At 43.0% G+C, this 25,341-nt stretch overlaps 1 protein-coding gene across 1 annotated transcript in view; it reads left to right on the forward strand.

The window, feature by feature from the left end:
* The window catches only part of LOC139530179 (potassium voltage-gated channel subfamily KQT member 1-like), a 243,770-nt gene that overhangs the window by 10,210 nt on the left and 208,219 nt on the right, over positions 1–25,341 (forward strand). The window contains exons 2-12 of the mRNA XM_071326349.1: positions 6,411–6,501; positions 9,634–9,760; positions 9,995–10,073; positions 10,260–10,356; positions 12,857–12,997; positions 17,376–17,486; positions 17,755–17,850; positions 19,018–19,146; positions 20,631–20,787; positions 23,679–23,705; positions 25,214–25,264. Coding sequence (XP_071182450.1) covers positions 6,411–6,501; positions 9,634–9,760; positions 9,995–10,073; positions 10,260–10,356; positions 12,857–12,997; positions 17,376–17,486; positions 17,755–17,850; positions 19,018–19,146; positions 20,631–20,787; positions 23,679–23,705; positions 25,214–25,264 — 1,106 coding nt within the window. The remainder of the gene's footprint in view (positions 1–6,410; positions 6,502–9,633; positions 9,761–9,994; positions 10,074–10,259; positions 10,357–12,856; positions 12,998–17,375; positions 17,487–17,754; positions 17,851–19,017; positions 19,147–20,630; positions 20,788–23,678; positions 23,706–25,213; positions 25,265–25,341) is intronic.

Raw genomic sequence — 25,341 nt, forward strand, 5'->3', positions numbered from 1 at the left:
ACAAACAAAGTGTGTGAGTAGTATATACAGTTGAAGTCGGAAGTTTCCATACACTTAGGTTAGAGTCATTAAAACTCTTGTTTCTTGTTAACAAACTATAGTTTTGGCAAGTCGGTTAGGACATCTACTTTGTGAATGACACAAGTCATTTTTCCAACAGTTGTTTACAGACAGATTATTTCACTTATAATTGAGTTTATATATACTGTATTGTAAGTTTAATCCAGCCTAAATCCAACGTAGGGCGAGGTCCTCCTGCCTCTCAGCACGTCAGCCTGGTCAGATGTTTTGATCAGAAGAGGCGTGTCTATTTCATAGTCATCTTGCAGGTTTGAATCTGAGGTCTGGTAAGCCAAACACACCCACATATTCAGGAGAACGTTGTCGCAGTTGAGTAATAACATTGCTCGTAAATTACAGGTAGACTTTATTGAGGAGCCTTTCAAACATGTTTCAATCACTATCTTTACAATAGTATACCCAAACTAATTTTGAATCAAGTACCATGCCAACTAGGTTATTTTGAAATTATACTGTATGGTCACATCTGGAAAGATCTCTGTGATCTTGAGCTGTCTAGTCAATTGAAGTGGCGTTAGAAAATAGTGCAAATGTTTCCATCAGATAGTTCTACTTGGAAACAGTAAACATGAATAAGTAATCTTGTGCTGAATTGCCTGGTGATGAGAGAGGACAGCCACAGTCAGAGGTGCTCACAGAATCTCCACTCATGATGCTCTCCAGTGGAGGCTATTGGTTACTACCATCAGGTTTTACCCTTGCCTTGGTCATGGTCTTTGGTCGATTTGGAACTTTCACATTATAAACTGTTACTTTTTCTTACAGTTGGTCTATACGCGTTGTGATGTGTTAGCACCAGGGCTCTAAAGCAACTGAGGACACGAGGTTCCATGAGGACACGGACGTTTTGAGCGGATCTTGCGCTATCTTATATCGCAGTATATTTGCCGTTACAGGAGCTGATTCATAATTTGAGTCTTTGATTCAGAAATCCTCATTTGGAAATCGTTTTCATTTCCCAGGGAGATAGCCATTGGTGGATTTCCCTAGATGGACAGTGATAAGCTTCGGCCAAATGGCTTGACTGACTGAAACACTGATTATGACAGACCACCTAGCGTTTTCATTCAGCTCGGCTGTAGGTCCAGTGTGACCTTACACTGGGGTCTCCGCGTCTGACACTTGTCAACAAGAACACACACACACACACACACACACACACACACACACACACACACACACACACACACACACACACACACACACACACACACACACACACACACACACACACAAATGTTGTTTTCCCCCGGAGGACCATGAATGGTTCATATTGAAGGAGGAATTTGGACTACACTGCAGTGACTGCTGACTCCTCTCTCTAGTGGGGCATGGGGATATGCAGTTACTGTAATAATTCTGGATCAACCACCAGCAGATCCCAGGGGTTTTGTCCTTCCAATCAGGTTCTCTAATGATTGTGACCTGGTTTGTCCCGACGTTAACACCTCCAGGGGCTTCAGGATGCACACAGAGAGGGTTTAGGTCCTTTAGCATATTACTGTAGGAGGAATACAGAGTACCTTAGTTTTGCTAGCTGCTACTCATATTAGTACACTTATAATGCACTTTTCGTTATACAACAATCACGAAAGGCTACAGTGTGTGCATTTAAAGAATGTAACACATGAAAAACAAATACTAACACATGGTAGTTTATACTGCTTTTTTGGAACTCAAAGATGCTTTATTCAATTGGAGTTTGATTAAAATAGGACTCTGCAGTTTGTCTTATGTAATTGCGATAAAAAAAAAATGGCATGGGACCCTGTTCAAGAGGATTTGTCCTCTGTTTTTGCTCCGTCTTAGGATCTTCTGTTTTTGTACTAGGCATGAGTAATTTTAGAGTGTATGAACTCTAGATACACGCAGAGCTTGAAGTCTGGTTTTACTCTGTGTAGTACTTCATATATCATACTCTACATTTATGCTGTTACCAGACACCACTCAGAGGTTTGGAAATACATATTTGGCTCCAGTGGATAAGTGTTATTGATATTGCTGGGGTCAGGGATTGGTCGTTCTGTCTTCCGTGTGCTTCAGTCCTCTCAAATTATAACTTTACTAGCTACCTTCATTTTGTTCTTCCAAAAGCTTTAACTTAGCCTGGTCCCAACTCTGTTTGTGCCTTTGCCTACTTCAATGTCATTGTCAAGCCAAATTACAATGTTTGGCATGACAATTCCATAAGGAGTTGGCAAGAGAGCAAAAACAGACTAGCACCCAGGCTAGCTTTGACTCGCCTGTCAGATGATGTCTTTATTTGTGTTGTATTGATACTCTTGCAGGTATAACTACACAACGGGAAATGCCACACAGTGCAACTATTTTGGGGGAAATCAGAGTGAGGAAACAAGCAAAAATAGAGGCAGTATTTCACACTGCTACGTAACATACTTTTCTCCGGGGAATTGGACACTTGCGTATAACCTAGCCAACAATGTCATCATATTTTCATTACTAAAAATCCAGTTAAGAAACTCCCTTATTATGACAAGAGAAAGGATTAAGGTATTACATGTAATTTGAGTTTAACTGCCCCTCCAATTTCTTCACTTCTTCTCCTGATGTTAGAAAATGCTCAAATTTAAACAAAATACGTCGGCAGATGAAACCACTACAATGATTTTGTTCACAATATACTCCTACTACGGACAGGGATTTTCAGATTACAGAAATGCTTCATTCTCTTTTCATGATTCGTCCCATATGTGTGTTTTATTAATCCCAACATGAGTAGGCCTAAATGTTGGAGCCCTACATGTTTGATGATATCCCTCATAACCTAAGTACTGGAATGCTACTTCCATGTTTTGTATGGACATCTGTTCAGTTCATCGAGGATTTACAATAGCTACAATTCAGCAGGGAATTCAGCATTGCCTTTATACAAATGAGCATTTATCAGTCCTTCTCTCTCGCTCTCTGACCGAGAGCTTGGAATTATAAGGTTCTGTCTGCATTTTTGTCCACAATTTAGTTTTTGACATTACCTTGTTCTGTTCATGTTCTCTACCTATACACTGTAGTACTCTAAAATACCCCAATTCATGTTAAGTTAAAAAGAATACAAGATTAAAATTGCTCTCACCATTCAACCCTATTAGGGTTCAGAACTTTAAAGCCATTTATCTCAGAAGCATCTTTTTACAGATAGAACCTTATAATGCTAAGGACGTGTAATCTTGTTCCAATTTGTTTTCATACTACAACTAACCTGTAGAAACACCTTCTCCAGTTCTTTGTCATGGTCCTTTGAGATGGATTTGACCCGTTGTAGACCATAGATTTTGTGCATTTCAGTGGGTTAAATGTCTTGAGACAGCTGTGGCTTTAGAGTCCAACGAGAGAGTGGTAGTCAGGCATGTGTCAAGACAACAGGCAAACCGTAGTGACAGTTCTCTGGGTTTACAGGCTGATTGTGTTAAATTGAGATTGCGTGAGTCTGAATGGGACTGCAGTAGAGTACAGTGGTACTAATCCAGACCCTCTCCCACCATTTCACCCCACTAATCCTGCCTTCAGCCCAGGGAGGGGGGCTTCCTACTGATGTTACCTCTCTGTCTGCTCCTGTTTTAGCCCCTCTAGCATTGAATGATTTGCGGTGAAATAAGTGTTCCCAATTTTCCTTTCAGTAAACTCTTAAAGGCAGCTGTACAATAGATGTTTGGGCTAATTTTAGATGTCCGTTTGCTTTTGAATGGAAACTAACTCAATCATTGTCTGTTATTGTTTGGGTTTGTCTTGCTATCGCTTACCATCTCTCAGACAGGCCTGTTGTAGCTGGATCAGCTCAGTCCTATAGAGTGTGTTATTGTTCTTTGAGGAGGTTTTGGGCTTTAATATGTCTTTCTCAGTCTAGTAGTCAACTCACGTAAGTCCCGTATGCCAAGTGAGTACAATCTACATCTGGGATGTGATGTCACTACAGTCATATTCTCTCTCTCACTCACACTCACACGAAGCACATGGAACATTATCATCACACGTGTGTGTTTATGTGTGTGACAGCCCTTAATCCAGGTGGAGGGAAATCATTCCCCCATCTGGCCCATGTGTCACAGAGTGTGAGGAGAATCCTCCTGGAAACCGTGGTGTGCATGTTTCTCACAGAACACAAATCTCACTTCACCCCTCCCACGGTCAGCGACACTGGACAGGGTTTCAACACCTACTGCTTACAGTACAGTCAGTACTATGCGTCCCCTATTTAGCACAATCTCTGAGAGGGTATTACTGTACACTATACAAGCAGGAAGTCTCAAAGAACCATGACTGTGTAATAAAACCATGAAAAGTTGTGCACCTAAACTTAGATCTGATGTTTGGAGTGTTTGAATGTAAACCCAATGTAAGTGTTTGAATACACAGACTGTGTATTGAAATGTAAATAAAGTACTCTGAAACACCCAACGTGGTTCTTTATTCTGAATATTGGTGTTTTTAAGAGCGTTATGAAAACACTTTTTGGGGTTTCAGTACATGTGAAAGGCAGCATAAAACACAAAACCAATGTTTCTCATACAATCAACGGTTTAGAAATGCAAATCGTTTATAGCCTAAATATTGAATTCCAGCTTTATTTTTCAATGGTTTATTTAGACAGATTAGAAACAGGAGGGGCAGTAAAATGGTACATTTCGGTGGAATTTCACCCACTCAACCACACAGCCACATTGTAAGAAATTATTCTGGGGTGAATTGACATGGACAAAAAAAACCAATAACAAATACTTATTTGTATTATTATTATATATTTTTTTATTAAAACAACTCCCATCAGTGGGTGTTATGGTCAGTGGGTGTGCTCGCCCCCACCCGCCCCTACACGCCAGTAGGGTGTAGCCCCCTCCCCCGCCTCAAAGGGATTTTCCAAGGGCGGTAAAGACCAAGCCCCGTCCGACGCTCTGGCGGGCATGGAAACCAGCGCACCCATAACCAACATATACTTAATAAAAATAAATGCAAGTCGTGCAGAGCCTGTGCTCTAGCGCTAACTCACCCGGCTTGGACACATCACCCCTCTCCCCACCGAAGACTGGGGTTCAACTCCCCGCTCCATCCCTTCAATCTGTTTCTCCTACCTATCTGTATCCCCTCTGTCATTTCACAACTCTCAATAAAGTGTCAAAATACCCCCCAAACTATTTATTTTTTAAATGTATGCAAGTCATTTCAATTATTTCTGATTTTCATTTAACCAAAATAATGTAAGAATAAATACAACTTAATGTTTCTCGAAATGTAATTATCTTTCATGAGGATAACCAAAGAGAGAGAAGTCTTTGGTTTTAGTCACTTTGCATTTCTTATCTTGTCACGTGATTCTTTCACACAATGTTGTATCTACTGAAGAAAGAAATGTATTTTTCTCTATAAATATAATGCTTGTTGTACCATGAGGTGTAGTAGATCGGGATTAACAGATATCAAAATCATCAAGCAAAATGACGTTCAATGAGGACAGCATCCATTCCCACAATGTAAGACACAGAAGTGCAGAATCCTCAATTCTTGCTGTTTAACCGCCAGTTATTGCTGGTGGTTTGAACACTCTGCTTGATAATGCCTGCCAAAACAGTATAAAAAGGTCAATTGATCAATTACGTAAAACAATGTTAAACGTTAATACACTTCCGACAAAGTGATCTGATTCTGCACTAGACAGGATTCAAAACAGCAACATAGTGTTTTCAAGCCTTTCCAGTAGTGCTCCCAGTTTCCGGCAAGGTGTTGCACAACACTTGATTTAAGTGGTGTTTCAACACACCATGTTATGTTCAAAACATTTCAGGATGATGTGTTTCAATACTCCAGCAAAGTTAAGGTTTTGTCTCCAAGTTGATGGCAGCTCAGTTGCCACACATTTTGGTGTTACAAAGCACTTCAAAAACAGAACTTAAGAACAGGAAGCATAGAAATAGTGCACATAGAACGTATCAACCACTTCTTTGACCTGCTTTCAGGTAGAATGATATAACTATAATCCACATTTCTATGTGAATTTGGTTGAGTCGCCCAAAAAATTACATATTGCCACTTTTGTAGGCTAAGGCCCTCCATAGATAGGCTAAAATGTTGCAGAGTAATATCATTATTTAGGACTAGTTTCGCTTGGTTTATTTCAATCATTCCAGACTCAGACTTCCAGACTCGTGGCTGTGGAATTGTTGTGTTGAAGGACCAGCCAGACACCTTACATAACATTGTGTGTGGCTTTATGAACAGCTACTATGTACATGATCAGTTGTCAGGAAAACCACAGGGCTCTAGATACAGTACATCATGTGATAGATAGTAAGAGTGCTGTTTGTTTCTTTCCTCCACAGATTCCTCATGGTCCTAGTGTGCCTCGTCTTCAGTGTCCTGTCCACCATAGAGCACTATGCCGATTTCGCCAGCGGAACTCTCTTCTGGATGGTGAGTGGATTTGTGATGGATTTCCTCTCTTAGTTTTTTGTTGTTGTTGTTGTATTGCAATACCATCCACATCCACATGATGGGAGTAGGACATCTTGGGTGGGAAGCAGACTAACCGCCATCTTAAATTCATCTGATTTCAAGCTCAGTGTTCAACAGTATGATAACAGTAGTGAACCTCAAATGAAATGGAAAGGATATATAAAGGCACATGAAACTCTATGTTTATTAGTCGTCGGCTTGCTTCAGGACTTATTGCTGGGGGGGATTTGGTTCATGTAGATTCTATCGGCCACTCTCAGTACTATCAGTCCTACTCTCATAGGTAGACAAATACTGATATGGATCAGGATAAGGAATTTGCATCACACACACACACACACACACACACACACACACACACACACACACACACACACACACACACACACACACACACACACACACACACACACACACCTCCCCAGTGTGGGGGGGGGGCAACCAGAGGACAGGAGTGTTCTCTAAACTTTTGACCATCATTGCCCTTTAGAGGATTCACTGGCTGCTGAGTTATTCATTAATTTACACCCTGGAAGAAAAACTCTATTCTCAGCAGCTTGATTAGAACTAAGAAAAATTGAGTGCCAAGCCCAGTGGGTAGGACAGAAGACCGAGCTGGAACATTTTGACCTAAAGCAGTAGTTAGACTTCGAGTTTGAGTAACAACACGTGGTTAAAAAGGACATTTGTAACTCAAGACATGAGCGTTACGAAACCTACAAGAGACCGTATTAGAAAAGAAAACAGGCGGCAATGTCCTAAGGATGACATTTGACACTCAACTGTGTAACCCCATTTTATGTGCACCTGCATGTGTGTGTGTATGATGTCATTGTGTGTGTGTATGATGTCATTGTGTTTGTGTATGCCATATGTTGTGTGTTTGTGTCATCATGGTGCGTATTTGTTGTGGAGTGGCTATGCGAGTTCAGGGTTAGCTGACATTCACGAATCAGAGCGTGCTTGTTTTGGATGGCAGAGAGGACATTAGTCCTCGAGGATATTTGGCTTTCAAGGCGACTGCCAAAGTAAAGCTAGCCAGGTTCAGCAGGGCGCAGCGACATCCATCACGTGTCACACGCTCTAGTCTCGCTTTCCTTTCCTCTCCTGTTCTCCAGTCTACTCCGGGTCCACTGATGTCACAGCTGTGCGGCACAGTGGCACCATCAAACATCTGATCAGAAACTGGCCTCTACCGTCATTCCACCGTTTTAACACAGAGCCCCATGAAAGAGTTTCACAGCCCAATCCAGCTTCAATCCATCTGATCACATTTACAGCCTCTGGATCAGCTCCATCCTAGTTTTAGGAGATTAGGGAACACTATTAAATGATACCATCAGCTGTTTTCTGTAAACATCTAGTTACCGTTCCATCACACTGAAATCTCTGAAATCTGGTCGACCCATTTTAGAATTTTGGGGATTTATTGTAATCTTATTTGATTCTCCAAATTCACCAGTTTTTTTTTATGTAGTAATTCAATTATTTGACTGAGAAGAACCAAAACCAGTTAAACACCTGGCTTTTATTCTCAGCCAGCACTGACTCAATCTGGTCATTCATCTATGTTTCACGTTCCTGTTCCACTCTGATTTGGACATACTGTATGTCACGTGTCTTGCTTACGTTTCTTTAAAATCTCACAACAAGCCAAGGTGACAAACAAATAGACTTATCTCCTAGAGATGCTGGCCACTGGGGAGCAGTCTGAACAGGTGTGGGGAAAATAGCCTTGGCTGGAAGGACACTGACACCTTTAGACACAAATGCCCACAAGTATACTGAACAAAAATATAAAACGCAACATGTAAAGTGTTGGTTCTATGTTTCATGAGCTGAAATAAAAGATCCCAGAAATGTTCCATACGCACAAAAAGCATATTTCTAGCATCTTTGTTAGTGAGCATTTCTCCCAAAGGGAGAATGCACTGTATGCTAAATCTACACAACATTGCTATTTGTTCCTGTAACATCAATCCAATCCACTGCACAGTATAATTTATGAGGAAAGGAAGGGCACCGTCACTGCAGTGGTAGTACGTGCAAATGTTTATAGGGTGAGTGACAGTCAGGGGATTGTTTTTGTGACTATGGAGCTCTGTTGTTGCAGCAGGGCCTTGGAATTAGGTTTCGTAAGGGGGGACTGGTAGGGAAGCCAGTTTAAGCAAGCAATGGGACGGCCACCCACACTGGGACGGCTATTGCTGAGCGTTAGGTGGCACAATATTATGGAGACATGGTGCTAATGAAAAAGATATTGGTTCATTAGGACTTATCAAGACGTGTCACACCTACACAAAATGACACACATTCAAACCTCTAAGATACGTGCTCGCGCACACACGCATGGATGCTCGCACAAACGCACACACACTCGAATGTTGTTTTTCTCCCGGAGGACCATGAATGGTTCATATTGAATGGGGAATTTGGACTACACTGCAGTGATTGCTGCAGCCTCTCTCTAGTGGGGCTGGGGGATATATGGTTACTTTAATAATGCTGGATCAACCACCGGCTGTTTTGTTTTAATCACATCCCAGAGTTATTTTTTCCTTCCAATCAGGTTCTCTAATGGTTCTGACCGTTGTCTTTTAACCACCCAACAGATGTGTAAAGGGCTCCCAACACAACCCAGCTCATTAGGATTTATCCTACCTGCACATCCTGCTGAGGCGCTGTCACAGCCATGACGCTCAAATCAGTGAGCCTTTGACTCTGGCTCAATATGTTCTGTCATCAGAGATGCTATCAAACCTTTTTCTGGGTGGGCCTGTGTGAATGGCTCCCTCACCACCTGACCACCTCGGTCTCTCTCTGTCAGCACACCCTGTCCCACCAAGCTCTTATCACGCCTGAGATCTCAATGCATTGCTTGGCACTGGACATAGAAAAACACACATATCCCTCTCATATGCTGCAGTATGAAATAGTAAATAGACCGTGTGTAGAAGTCGTAGTAAATTGCGGTAGTACAAATGCAGGGGTCTTAATGGACTAGTTTTGAATGCTTTGTGTCTTTCCCCTTTTTCCCCCAGCCCTGTTTTCCTGACTGTTGTCTATTACTTCTTATGTTCTGGTCCACAGGAGATTGTCCTGGTGCTGTTCTTTGGGACAGAGTACGTGGTGCGGCTCTGGTCCTCCGGCTGCAGGAGCAAATATGTGGGGATCAAGGGACGACTCCGCTTCATCAGGAAACCCATATCTATCATTGGTGCACCTGGCTTCTACTTTATTACATCGCACACGACTGTGCCACATGCAATCAGACAGACACTGTTGTTACATGGTTTTACCCCTCTTCTTCTAGTACTATTTCTACTGTTACTACTTGTGTTTTTCAATGGCAAGTTAAACATTTGAAGATTATGAGCTAAATGTTAATGTGTTGAGGTGCACAGAATGCATTACAGATGGTGTCTGTTTCCTTTGTCCCCTCCCCACACAGATCTGATAGTGGTTATTGCCTCAGTCATAGTGCTGAGTGTAGGTTCCAATGGCCAGGTGTTTGCCACATCTGCTATCAGGTAACTGTGTATGTTACAAATAACAGTGTAATAAAAGTGTCATTTCTTGTGCTGAACTGTAACTGTGTTGTCGTTGCTTAGTAAAACGGGCGGAAGCGAGTAGAGGTATAGGAGGCTCTCTCATTGGTAGAGGCTAAGGTTTGATTGACATCGGTTGCCTTTTGTCTCCTTTTGTCTCGGTTACAGGGGGATTCGCTTCCTCCAGATTCTACGCATGCTGCACGTGGATCGTCAAGGAGGAACATGGAGGCTTCTGGGATCTGTAGTCTTCCTCCATCGACAGGTGGAGATCCCTTTACATCCCTTGGGGTCATTTCATCTCGTAATTATGTGCAGTATGTGCTCACATGAAGTTAAATATCGCAAGGTCGTCTGGAGCATAATGCTGTTTTAAGTAGAGGGACTTGATCTACCTTGATCCTACTTGATCTTACTTGATCTACTTTTTCCCCTTGAGTAGGCTTCTTATAAATTCTGAGTCAATCAAACTGATGAAAATGAAAATGCAATGTAAATGAGATGCCTTAAGACGAGGTTAGTCATGGCTTTGAAAATGAAAAACAACTAGTGTTGGACATTTCTTAACCAAATAAGGACACACCCTGTGGTCAGATGATGGGTGCACATTGCTGCCATTTCTTCCAGAGGATTAGTGCACTTGTTCTGTTTGAGTTGCCCTTCCTCCTGCCTCCTGCCTAGCCTGTCTGGTTATGGGCAGACATCTATCCATGTTTTTCATGCTACATTACCACCAGTGATTACCACAGAGCCCGGTGCGCAATCACAGATTCCTATGATACTCTCACTGAGACCCGCAAGGCTTTATAAGGAGAGAGAGGTAGAGAGTCAGGCTCAACAGCTCTTCTTTACTCTTTTCTTTATTATTATTATTATCTTGAGCTGGAAGATGTGGGTTATTTCTCCGTGATGTGCAATGGGTCTAGCGGTCATCTTTTAGGGTTAGTGTTAGAGTTACATCAATAGTCAAAGGGAGCTGACGTCTTCTCTCTGTGTGAAATGATAGAGAGATATAGTGCATTGGAAAGTATTCAGACCCCTTGACCATTTTCCACATTTTGTTACGTTGCAGCCTTATTCTAAAATTTATTAAATTGTTTATTTTTGCGAATGTATAAAATAAGAAATATATCACATTTACATAAGTATTCAGAACCTTTACTCAGTACTATGTTGAAGCACCTTTGGCAGAGATAACAGCCTCGAGTCTTCTTGGGTATGACGCTACAATCTTGGCACACCTGTATTTGGGGAGTTTCTCCCATTCTTCTCTGCAGATCCTCTCAAGCTCTGTCAGGTTGGATGGAGAGCCTTGCTGCACAGCTATTTTCAGGTCTCTCCAGAAGTGTTCGATCTGGTTCAAGTCCGGGCTCTGACTGGGCCACTCAAGGACATTCAGAGACTTGTCCCGAAGCCACTCTTGCGTTGTCTTGGCTGTGTGCTTTGGATCTTTGTCCTGTTGGAAGGTGAACCTTCACCCCAGTCTGAGGTCCTGAGCGATCTGGAGCAGGTTTTCATCAAGGATCTCTCTCTACTTTTCTCTATTCATCTTTCCCTCGATCCTGACTAGTCTCCCAGTCCTTGAAAAACATCCCCACACCATGCTTCACCATAGGGATGGTGCCAGGTTTCCTCCAGACGTGATGCTTGGCATTCAGGCCAAAGAGTTCAATCTTGGTTTCATCAGACTAGAGCATCTTGTTTCTCATGGTCTGAGAGTCCTTCAGGTGCCTTTTGGCAAACTCCAAGCGGGCTGTCATGTGGCTTTTACTGAGGAGTGGCTTCTGTCTTGCCACTCTACCATAAAGACTTGATTGGTCACTCTACCATAAATGCTTGATTGGTGGAGTGCTTCCTTCTGGAAGGTTCTCCCATCGCCACAGAGGAACTCTGGAGCTCTGTCAGAGTGACCATCGGGTTCTTGGTCACCTCCCTGACCAAGGCCCTACTCCCCCATTTGCTCAGTTTGGCTGGGCAGCCAGCTCTAGGATCTTGGTGATTCCAAATTTCTTCCATTTAAGATTGATGGAGGCCACTGTGTTCTTGGGAACCTTCAATGCTGCAGAAATGTTTTGGTACCCTTCCCCAGATCTGTGCCACTACACAATCCTGTCTCGGAGCTCTACGGACATTTCCTTCAACCTCATGGCTTGGTTTTTGCTCTGACATGCACTGTCAACTGTGGGACTGTATATAGACAGGTGTGTTCCATTCCAAATCATGTCCAATCAATTGCATTTACCACAGGTGGACTCCAATCAAGTTGTAGAAACATCTCAAGGATGATTAATGGAAACAGGATGCACCTGAGCTCAATTTTGAGTCTCATAGCAAACGGTCTGAATACTTATGTAAATAAGGTATTTCTGTTTTTTGTTTTTAAATAATTAGCAAAAATGTCTAAAAACCTGTTTACGCTTTGTCATTATGGGGTATTGTGTATAGATTGATGAGGAACATTTTTTATTTAATCCATTTTAGAATAAGGCTGTAACGTAACAAAATGTGGGAAAAGTCAAGGGGTCTGAATACTTTCCGAATCCACTGTATATGCCTCCTTTTTCTATGTTAAATCATTGCATGCTGTAGCCTTGATCAAACGATGTGTTGTAATGATATATGTTCGGGATGCATTTCATTTGAGTTCGATTCATACCTGCTATGCAAAATGTGCAAATAATGTCAAGAAATGCATTTAACATCAACACATTATCTTCACATTACAACTGACATACTACACTCAGTGTGTATTTCCTCTGTTGTAGGAGCTGATCACCACGCTGTACATCGGCTTCCTGGGGCTGATCTTCTCCTCCTACTTTGTGTACCTGGCGGAGAAGGATGCTGTGGACGAGGAGGGCAAGACTGGCTTCTCCAGCTATGCTGATGCCCTGTGGTGGGGCGTGGTAAGGCATAGTAATAGCATAGCATATGCCATATAGCAGACACTTAAAAAGAAATTCAAGGCCACTTTTAGTGAAATGTGTTGTGTATACATTTGAGCATACAGTTGAAGTCGGAAGTTTACATACACTTAGGTTGGAGTCATTAAAACTTGGTTTTCAACCACTCCATAAATTTCTTGTTAACAAACTATAGTTTTGGCAAGACACAAGTCATTTTTCCAACAATGGTTTACAGACAGATTATTAAACTTATTATTCACTGTATCACAATTCCAGTTTGTCAGAAGTTTACATACACTAAGTTGACTGTGCCTTTAAACAGCTTGGAAAATTACAGAAAATTATGCCATGGCTTTAGAAGTTTCTGACAGGCTAATTGCCATCATTTGCGTCAATTGGAGGTGTACCTGTGGATGTATTTCAAGGCTTACCTTCAAACTCAGTGCCTCTTTGCTTGACATCATGGGAAAATCAAAAGAAATCAGCCAAGACCTCAGAAAAAACATTGTAGACCTCCACAAGTCTGGTTCATCCTTGGGAGCAATTTCCAAACGCCTGAAGTTACCACGTCCGTACATTGATGTGAAAAGTGCAAATCTATCCCAGAACAACAGCAAAGGACCTTGTGAAGATGCTGGAGGAAGCAGGTCCAAAAGTATGTATATTCACAGTAAAATGAGTCCTATATCGATATAACCTGAAAGGCCGCTCAGCAAGGAAGAAGCCACTGCTCCAAAACCGCCATAAAAAAGCCAAACTACGGTTTGCAACTGCACATGGGGACAAAGGTTGTACTTTTTGGAAAAATGTAATCTGGTCTGATGAAACAAAATTAGAACTGTTTGGCCATAATGACCATCGTTATGTTTGGAGGAAAAAGGGGGAGGCTTGCAAGCTGAAGAACACCATCCCAACCGTGAAGCACGGGGTGGCAGCATCATGCTGTGGGGGTGCTTTGCTGCAGGAGGGACTGGTGCACTTCACAAAATAGATGGCATGTTGAGAAAGAATAATTATGTGGATTTATTGAAGCAACATCTCAAGACAATAGTCAGGAAGTTAATGCTTGGTCGCAAATGAGTCTTCCAAATGGACAATGACCCCAAGCATACTTCCAAAGTTGTGGCAAAATGGCTTAAGGACAACACAGTCAAGGTATTGGAGTGGCCATCACAAAGCCCTGACCTCAATCCCATAGAAGAACTGAAAAAGCATGTGTGAGCAAGGAGGCCTACAAATCTGACTCAGTTACACCAGCTCTGTCAGGAGGAATGGGCCAAAATTCACCCAACTTATTGTGGGAAGCTTGTGAAAGGCTACCTGACATGTTTGACCCAAGTTAAACAATTTAAAGGCAATGCTACCGAATACTAATTGACTGTACAGTATGTAAACATCTCATGTGATGAAAGAAATAAAATCTGAAATAAATCATTCTCTCTACTATTATTCTGACATTTCACATTCTTAAAATAGTGGTGATCCTAATTGACCTAAGACAGGGAATTTTTACTAGGATTAAATGTCAGGAATTGTGAAAAACTGAGTTTTTCTCACATACATCTGAACTTCCGTCTTCAACTGTATGTGACCCCAGCAGGAATCAAACCCACAGCCTCTATTTCCACCTCTGTGGTTGTTTTGTGGTGTGTGTCTGTCAATGTCCCCCTCTACCTCGAGTGGTTCTGGAATACCGTGAAGACACAAGTTCCTAAGCCAGTTTCAGTCACACAAAGCTATTGCTAGCCTCAGAGAAAGATGTTTTGTTTGAGGGAAATAGACAAAAGGTGTCAGGAGTTAAGTAGACGATGAATACAGACATAATCCTAAAGCTTCAATAACACACAGGGGTTCTTATTGGACATTTTGAAGATGCTGCTCACCCTCGTTGGGACCAAAGATTGAACTACACTCAATGACTATTAATTTCTCCATTTGTGGCTGATGCGTGAAGTAGTTGGTGCAATACTCAGTCTATAAGGAGGCAGCTTATGGTGTTGTGCCCATGCTGTTGTGGCTGTTTCCATCCGTGGCGGGTCAAGTTTCCAGTTCAGTTCATTAAACTGTTGAATGTAAGGCTGTGGGTAATGAGAAACCTACGGTAGTCTTGTGCTAGTGGGATCTATACACCACAAAAGACTGTTTAATTAAGATTGTTTAATTAAAACTGTAATTGCAGGATTACTAGCTGTTTTTTGATGAGAGTTAGAACGGTTCAGGTGCCCAATGAAACCAAGAAGAAAAGCTGTTTTTTGATGAGAGTTGGAACGGTTCTGGTGCCCAATGAAACCAAGAAGAAAAGCTGTTTTTTGATGAGAGTTGGAATGGTTCTGGTGCCCAATGAAACCAAGAAGAAAAGCTGTTTTTTGATGAGAGTTGGAACGGTTCTGGTGCCCAATGAAACCAAGAAGAAAAGCTGTTTTTTGATGAGAGTTGGAATGGTTCTGGTGCCCAATGAAACCAAGAAGAAAAGCTGTATTTTGATGAGAGTTAGAACGGTTCAGGTGCCCAATGAAACCAAGAAGAAAAGCTGTATTTTGATGAGAGTTGGAACGGTTCAGGTGCCCAATGAAACCAAGAAGAAAAGCTGTATTTTGATGAGAGTTGGAACGGGTCTGGTGCCCAATGAAACCAAGAAGAAAAGCTGTATTTTGATGAGAGTTGGAATGGTTCTGGTGCCCAATGAAACCAAGAAGAAAAGCTGTTTTTTTGTGTCTCGCAGCCCACAATGAACAAAACAGCCCAATAGGAGCTTTGCTCTCCTTTGTTTTTCACAGACTGTGAACTTGAGACTTGTGATATGCCGTGCCAATAGCGTTGGTCACTCAACTCTGGTGTGTGTGTGTGTGTGTGTGTGTGTGTGTGTGTGTGTGTGTGTGTGTGTGTGTGTGTGTGTGTGTGTGTGTGTGTGTGTGTGTGTGTGTGTGTGTGTGTGTGTGTGTGTGTGTGTGTGTGTGTGTGTGTGTGTGTGTGTGTGTGTGTGTGTGTGTGTGTCCCAACGTTCTCCCTGTCAGCCTGTTTTCAATTGTGGGATGTGCAGGGCACAGCTGTAGGACGGGCCCAGAGCCCACGGGCCAATGGCATGATTCATATTCCCCGTCTCTTCTCTCATCCGCCTCTCACACTCAGTCCACCCAAGCAGACGGAGGTTGTTCAAGGAAGGGTGTTTGATCCGGAGCTTCACCACCACTCTGCTCAACCTCTGAGAAAAGATATTTGAAGAGAGACAGAAAAGTGATTGATTTCAGGAAGGATAGGGGAAGAGAGAGCGAGAGCAGCAGTGTGCCATATACATTAACTTTGTTTATGGTGTGATGCCACACATAGGGTCTGTGGTGTTTACTATGAACCATAGGATGGCCTGTGTGGTATGGCAATGAAACATACTTACACATAGAGAGGGAGAAATAGACCTTGCCCCAGTGAGAACTCAAGATGGTCTGTTTGACCTGTGTGAAGACATGTAGAGGCTTCGCCACACACCTGGATTGCAGCGCTTACACTAGGGCCCAGTTTTTCAAAGGTTACATGTTACATGCATAGAAGTTGCATGCATAGAAATACAATGAATAGAACGGACAAATCATTGACTTGAATGGGGACTTTCATTCTATTTCTATGATTAATACATCCAGATAGATAACTTTTGAAAAACTGGGCCCTGGGGTTTGAATGCGGGGGTGATGTTGAGTGGACTATTCCACACTGGTGTCAGGCCTATTGTTTAGTCATACAAGTTGTAGATGAGGATTAACCACCCCCTCTCTCCCTCTCTCCTACTCGGCTTCTTCCTCTTTACTCCCAAAGCCTTTTAAGTATCTCACCTTACATCACCCTCTTTGTGTCAGCACACAGCACATGGTCACACGGCGCCCCAAAGACACTCCACTGTAAGCCAAGTGCTTCTCTCAATGTGTCACAATTGGCTCAGCTTTCAGAGTGATTGTACATGCAAATGCAGGGGGATTTGTTTTCCTCTCCCGCTCGGCCGAATTCCTCCCTTCACCGTGGATTAGTCCCAGTCAGAATTGTATTCCTATTGAGTGAAGTTCAACTGTTGAATAGTGACAGATATGGAGCGGGGCCAATAAGTCTGATGAACTTTCTCTTCGTGATCTGGCCCTTGTTGTTATCGCCAAGCTGAAGGAGCTGTGAAAGCACTGTGTTCAATGACCTCTTTACAACCAAGCAGCTCATTATTAGAAACGCGTTAAAAACGATTTTCACTTCTTTAGTTGACAGTTAAATGGATATGTAAATGTTATAAATATATACTAGGAAATTATCATGTGAATAAAAATAAAGTCAGTGTGTGGAAACATTGCCTTGTTTTCCCTAACGTGGAGTATCATCCCATCTCTACTGTCTTTGTTCCCAGGTGACGGTGACCACCATTGGCTATGGGGACAAGGTTCCTCAGACGTGGATAGGGAAGGCCATCGCCGCCTGCTTCAGTGTCTTCGCCATCTCCTTCTTCGCTCTTCCTGCAGTAATTACCCCTCCTCTACCTCCTCTTCCTCCTTAACAACCTAAATAGCATTATGTGTACATAATACACACTATTATCTTCCATCAATACTGTGTTGTCTGTTGCCTCAGTGTGCAGCTCCAGGTCCTTTTCACAGTGTTGTGATCTCTCTCTCTCTCTCTCTCTCTCTCTCTCTCTCTCTCTCTCTCTCTCTCTCTCTCTCTCTCTCTCTCTCTCTCTCTCTCTCTCTCTCTCTCTCTCTCTCTCTCTCTCTCTTTCCCCCCCCCAGGGTATACTGGGCTCGGGCTTTGCTCTGAAGGTACAGCAGAAACAAAGACAGAAACATTTCAACAGACAGATCCCGGCTGCAGCCTCACTAATCCAGGTACTGACTGACTGAGAGACAGACAGACACCAGTCAATCACTCACTCTGTCCTGTCTGGGATCTTAACAGCCGTGGATAGGAGAGAACATGTATAGTAAAGAGTGTATACTTAGAGCTTAAACAGAGTAATGGCATATGGGACGTACTGTAGACCATTGAACCTCTCTACACTCTTACAAAAAAAGGTGCTATCTAGACACCTAAAATCGTTCTTCGGCTGTGTCCATAGGAGAACCCTTTGAAGAACCCTTGTTGGTTCCTGGTAGAACCATTTTGGTTCCAATTACAATTGGTTTGGGGTTCCATTGGGAACACTTTCCACAGAGGGTTCTACATGGAACCCAAAATGGTTCTACTTGGTACCAAAAATGGTTCTCCTATGGGGACAGCTTTTTTCTAAGAGTGTAGGAGCTGGGCTTGTCTGGGCTGGTCTGGTTGGACGCACATCATCTTTGATTTAGTGCACTCATGTAGCAACTCCAGGCTAGCAGGTCAGACAGGTTGAATTAAAACATGTCCAAGACCACAAAATCTCCCGAATTCGATCCTTTACAGAACGCATTTGTTCCCTCCAGATCTTGCCAATGTAAAACTTCAAAAAGCGGTCTAGTACAATTAGAGGAGTAGCAGTGTTTGTAGTCTGCATATTCCTGCCATGTCCTGGAAAAGGTGAGCGGTCCTGTCCCGTTCTCTCCCAGACAGAGACGACAGGCAAATAGCAGCCGGTTTTATTTGTCTAGAGCTGGCCATCACAAGGATCACATTGAACATACACAGAAGCCCACAGCTGCATTTAGAAAGATAATCCTTATTGTGGTGACATTTAGAAACATAGAGACACTGAATAAACATGACGATGACGAGGATGATGGTGCGGAGCTAAAATTATTTTTTTTTTTCACCAAATAATGCCAGGCTGTGGTTGTGAAACAGGGAAGAGTTGTCTCTGTCAGAGCACGGTGTTGTACTGACAGACTGTAAGCTGTTCGCCACTTATTGGTTAAGGTTTGGAAAGGTCTGATTCCAGATCTGTGCCTAAGGCCAACTTCTACCTAGCGCTGAGAAAATGTCCAGGTGATCAGCTCACCCGCTGGGTTTACCCTGGTCAATGATGTGATTCAAACATTTATCACGCTGGTTCACTGTTTGTCTCCATCCTCCCTCAGACGCTGTGGCGGTGCTATGTAGCAGAGAAACCAGAAGGCTGTCCTGCCACCTGGAAAATGTACGTCCTCACCGGAGACTACATCCCTACCATGAGTTCTGAAAACAACAGCCCAAACCTCAGAAACAAGGTAAAAACTGCATTACTTCTTCAGTTATTAAAAATAAAAAATACAGTAGGAGTATACACACATTATGTACCTTTAACCCTGTTCAGAGTGAAGCAACAGTTTGCCTCTGCATTCCACCGATGCACTATAGCTGCTTCATCAATCAACAGCTAATATATCGGGGCAACCCGTCGCTCGGTGCACATGCATCCCATCTCAATTTCCAGAGATGACAGAAAGAGAGCTGCCCTCAGAAGAAAAGATGTTTAGTGGGGATATGAGCCATCCATCTGGCTGACAGACCTAGTATTATCCCCTTCGACAATGTGATTTTTAACTTAACTACATTAGCTGTGTGGTGGTGCTTAGGGCATGGAACTGACTGTGAAAGAACAAGTTAAGCACCCCATCCACTCCCTTTCCCCAGTCAGCAGCCCCCACCCACACCACATACCCCCTACCCCTCGAGGCCTGAGCCAGTGAGCCACCAGGATGACTCCAGGCCTTTGTCTCCCCACACAAAGACACAGTCAGTTGAGATGATGTCACCGCTGCCTTTCTCATGGGAGTAAACCTTTGTGTTGGTAGAACAACAACAAAAAAATCTTTGTTTAGCATTGAACCCACACATATTAGGGAGAGTGAAGGCTGCTTCCGTCCCTTTCTGTTTCTGCATGTGACTTTTCTCCTTCTCTCTCACTCTCCTCTATCCCTCTCCCTTCTGTTCCTAATGAGTCATTCAGAATTCAGGCACATTCTGGTATTTGGACAGGACTGTGGGCCAGTCAATGGCAGGAGACTGTGTGTCTGTCACTGAGTAAAAATAATTCCGTTTCTATAAAGCAGTCAGTCTATAAAGCTTGTTCTGGGAGATGGAGTGGAGCACAATGAAGGTCCGGAGGCATTCAGAGACTCAAAGAGCTTTGACCTCAGCTAAACCTGCACAGATTAGAAGACATGGCCTAAGTCACCATGCTATAGTGCAGGTAGCTTTGACCAACAAATTGAAATGTCAGAAATGTATTATTTGAAGAGGTTTTAAGTGTGCACGAATCATTGCTTACAAAGCAAATACTGGGGCATCAGCATTATGAATGGTTATGCAATGCAGCATCAACGTTTACTGGCCAGTACATGCAATGCCAGCATCAACGTTTACTGGCCAGTACATGCAATGCCAGCATCAACGTTTACTGGCCAGTACATGCAATGCCAGCATCAACGTTTACTGGCCAGTACATGGAATGCCAGCAATAGCAAATGAGGAATAAATGACAAGTGATAGTGCTAAAACAACTCTAAGTGCAGCCAAAAACACAAGCAACTTGTTTATCATACGGGCATAGTGATAGGCCACATGCAACTCTTACCTGTTTATTCCCACAGGACCAGGAGTGACCACATAAACCTGACCAGTGAAACTCCTGGCCCTAATGACCGATGCTGAGTTTGTGTTCAGGACAGTCCTGGTGATGCTCTTCTCGTGTCTCTGTCTCTGTCTTCAGAGCAAGCGCCCCAAGAGGAAACTGAAGATGGTTCGTGACAACGGCTCCCTGACCATCACTGGAGAGAAGAGGATGTATATTCCTCAGATCACCTTCGACCACATTGAGGATGAAGACGAGAAGAAAGAGGTCCCCTTATTTCTGGAAGAACAGCCAGGTAACTGGACAGTACTGGAAGGAACAGGTTTCTTTACAGTTGGTCATCTTACAGACGCTTCTAATGTTTGGCTTAAAGTGAAGATAGATTCCACTGGAAACAGATGTCATTTCAACGTCTAGTTTTGATTCGCATTTGGTTGAGTTGTCAACTAACATGAATTCGACGTGAAATCAACAAAAACTAGTCACGCGGTCACTGGAAGTAGGTTAAAAGTTGGGTGAAAAAAATATGAAATTCCCTTACGTTGCTGACATTTAGCAAATATAATCCGTTTCCCACGTTAATTCAATGTCATCACATAGATTTTTATTGCTGAAATGATGTGGAAACAACATTGATTCAACCAGTTTTTGCCCAGTTGGATACTGCCATAGGCGATTTTTACATGAATTGCACTATAACAATGAGAAACAGTGCCCACAAACTGTTAGGTCCTACATAAAGCTGTCCCAACAGCAGAGCTTTCTTTTCAGCACCATGCATTGAATCCTTACCACTGTTACACCTGAAAAGGATTTGCCAGTAGATTGCCGACTTGATGCATGACGATGGCTGCTTGTCTAGCTTGCTAGCTAAGAATTTGAAAGTATGATGTTGACATGATCAGTCCAGTCAAAGCTACTGTAGATATAACGTGATTTGACGTAATTTAACTGTGGCCAATGACCTTGAGCCTTCTTGGATGGGCACTTCTAATGTAAGTCTATGGCAGCACCCAAGGAGCTTGCATTTTCGAGCTCTGCCCGTAGATTTTGTGGTGACGTAGTGTCCACATGAGTGACCATTGAATCTATCGAACCATTGAATCTATATTTTGACCATGACAGTTTACAATCTAAGGTAACGCCAAGTAATTTAGTCTCTTCAACTTGTTCAACAGACACACCATTCATTACCAGATTCAGCTTTGTACCAAATACAATGCTCTTAGTTTTAGAGATGTTCAGGACCAGTTTATTACTGCAAAACAGACTGCAACTCTTTGTTAAGGGTTTCAGTGACTTCATTAGCTATGGTTGCTGCTGCGTATATGGTTGAATCATCAGCAAAATTCAAAAATTTCAGTAAAAAATATATTGTATGCTTTGTGTGTTTACCCTGTTGATTTGACTGGTCAGGGGCCACTGGCGACGAGAGAGAAACATTTGTGTGGCACAGTTGGAGTCCTCTGTTTGAAATTCAAGCAGTGCTGTAGAGATATGAGTTGAGGAGTAATTAGCAATTATTCCTTGGTAGTAGAGGATAGTTCAAACCTGAGGATATTATGTGCTTATCAGCTATTTACCATTCAGTTGAATGCTCAAGGTGTAAATTGTAAGTAACAGTGAATGTGTTTAAATGTACAGTACAGTATGTCATGTGCGTGGGACACAACACAGTAACGATTTGAAGAATGCTCTGCCTATCGATGGTAAGGCTCTGAGTTGTTGGGTTTGGTGAGTGGTGTGATTCTCTCTCTTCCCCCATAGAGGGAGAGAAGAGGGAGGTGTTGTGTAGCTGGTACAGGGCTTGAATGTCAGTCAGTCAGTCAGAGAGAGGAACAGGGGCCCTGGGATAGAAAGACAGACACAAGATGGCTGCCACGTGGCTGGGTTAGGCTCCAGCACCAACAGGGCCAGGCCAGATGGAAGTCATTAGAGTCACTGGTGATTAGAGTTCATGTATACTGTACAAGCGCTTTACTGCTCCACTTGTCCGCATCACTGGCATCAGACACTCACACTTTGATTGATTTTACCTGAAGGAAATGCCAGAAAGTACTTCAAAATAGGTGTTGTGTCAAGAGTCAGTCAGAAAGCTAGTGTTTTGTGTTGAATCAATGGTAACATTCCCGCAGATGTTGCATTCAGTTACTTAGTATTCACCTTACTGATGTTGCTAACTAGACCATTGCACCATGTAACGGAGGCGGGGGGGGGGGGGGGACTTTCTGTGTAAACCCCCGCCAAATGAATCGTCCCAGGCTGGAGGTTAATAAGTGTGCTTTAGGAGTTTTTCCTGTCAAAGCACATAATCATAAAAGGAGGGAGAGGGATATTAACACAGAACGTAACCAGCAGAGAAAGGAGATATGGGGGAAATGCTGTCTGGTTTGGTGCTTAATTGGAGGGATGTAACGGTAGATAATGAACAGGAACACATGTCTTACTGCCTTTGAACTTTAGAGGGGAAAAAAGCATATTTGTCAAGTTGCATGTATTTTGAGGCTAGTTAGTGGAGCCAAGGCTTTTGAAAGGCTGTCTGTTGATGTCATAAAGACATTTAAGTAGCCATGCTCACCATACTCTCATCAGCATGTTGTCACTAATGATAATGTTTAAATTCCAGGCAGCATGGTGTGCTGGTGTGTATAAATACAGATATCTGCAGATTCAACTGTCTCTGGAGATCATGGGTGTTTAAAAAGGTTCTTATCTTGCGGAAACAAACTGTTAACAGTTTTCTTGTTGATGAAAAGTGTTGTTGGAACAGCAATGACATTGCACTCGCTTATATTAAGAGTTGGTTGATGCTGAAATCTAAGTTTATCGTATGTTTTCAGACCTCAAAAGTGGTCTAGTGTTGAGATGAGTCGTATCCCGGGGCGGCAGGTAGCCTAGTGTTTAGAGCGTTGGACTGGTAACCGAAAGGTTGCAAGATTGAATCCCCGAGCTGACAAGGTAAAGAATCTGTCGTTCTGCCCCTGAACAAGGCAGTTAACCCACTGTTCCTAGGCCGTCATTGAATTTGTTCTTAACTGACTTGCCTAGTTAAATAAAGGTAAAAATAATTTTTTAAATCCCATGCCATTGGTTGTGTTGATTTGATTCCTTTATATACAGTATGTCAAATTAAGGCAGGGGTTTTTGAGCACATCATTTTGAGAAGTTCTTTCTTTTCCTCTTCAGTCGTCACCCGGATGCTCAGACAAACAGGTGAGCCCTCACCTCTCTACGCTAAGACACCATCTCCTACTTGACTCCATGACCTCCAGTCTTCGTGATGCACTTCAGTTCCAACTCACGCCGTTTCAGGCTCAATCCTTTGTCCCTTTAAGAGATCCTGTGTTAATCATTAGTTGTTTTTTTCCCCACGACCTAGACAGTATTTTAATTAGACTGGAGTTTGTCACCAACCGACTCCCTCCTCTCCTCTCTACCAGCCTAGCCTGGGTGTTTTCTTTTCTGGCTGTCCTGCCAACACCAGTCGGGGTGAGGGCTGGGTCAGGGGCCGGGGGCCGGGGGACTCACCGGGGAACAGGGGGGACTAGGAGGGAGGTTGGGGTGATAAGCGGACATTGTGGAGCTCCAGTGGTCAGAATTAAACTGGGCATTGTTTGATTTAGTCAACGTCCGGCTTATCACTCCACTTATCTGTCTGGCCCTCTGGCCCGGCTGCCGTCTGTGAGAATCTCAATTTTCAATGGGGCGCTCTCTTTCCAGGCTGTCACTCTCTCTCTCCCTCTCTCGCTCTTTGTCTCTCTTTCTCTCTCTCTCTGTCACTCTGTCTGTCACTCTCTCTGTCTCCCTCTTTCTGCCCACCCCCACCATCTCTCGCTCTCTGGCCCCTGCTTGTTTTCATTCTCTGGTGCTCCTAACCCAGTGTGTTTGCTCTGACAGGGCCAGATATTAATAAGCCTGCAGTGTTTTTGTAGCAGATAAGCCGGCTCGCGTCCCCGGTCCCACTGAATGAGAGAGAAGTGGAGGAGCTGCACAGTACCCCCTGTCCTTAACTTTCCCTCTCTCTCTCTCTCCCTTTCCCTCTCCCCCTTCTCTCTCTCTCACTATTTCTCCTTCTGTGTCTCTCTACCTCTCCCCCCTCTCTCTCTGTCTACCGCTCCCTCTCTTTCTCCCTCTCTCTCTTCTCTATCTCTGCCCCCCCCCTCTCTCGCTCTTCTTTCTGTGTGAGTGGGTCTAAAGTAACAGTGTAGCCGAAGCTTCCGGGCTGAACAATGTTAAACAAACTGATGGTAAAGGTCCAGAGGGTTCAGTTGCCTTTGCTTTGGTTGGAGTGGTCAGCCAGTTCCTGGAACCCCATTTTCTTCCATTCTTTATGAAACTATGCTGACTGTTGGACTGTAGCTAGTTCCCTACAAACCTTCACTGTGCAATGGTTTTTAGCTGCACTAACAAACTGTAGAGGTTCGAAAGAGATGTTACCAATCATCATCTTCACAGACTAAAATAACCTCTTCTTGGTGTGATGATACCATTCAGTGACATGCTGACTAGTCAATCAAGTATACAGCATATCTTTTTCCACTGTGTTTGTTCCACCTGTTTCTCACACTCTTTTTTTTTCTTTCTTTCTTTCTTTCTTTCTTTCTTTCTTTCTTTCTTTCTTTCTTTCTTTCTTTCTTTCTTTCTTTCTTTCTTTCTTTCTTTCTTTCTTTCTTTCTTTCTTTCTTTCTTTCTTTCTTTCTTATTGTTCTTCTTGACTCCAGGCGTTCAGCACTCATGGTCCTCTTTCAATCTGAGCTGTCCTGCCTCTCCAGGTAGACCCTCACACTTCCCTAATGTCTATCCTTTACTTTTTCAATTAACATATTTTCTTCTTACTTAGTAAATCGGA

The sequence above is a fragment of the Salvelinus alpinus genome, chromosome 9 (genome assembly GCF_045679555.1).
Source record: "Salvelinus alpinus chromosome 9, SLU_Salpinus.1, whole genome shotgun sequence".
Classification (NCBI taxonomy): domain Eukaryota; kingdom Metazoa; phylum Chordata; class Actinopteri; order Salmoniformes; family Salmonidae; genus Salvelinus; species Salvelinus alpinus.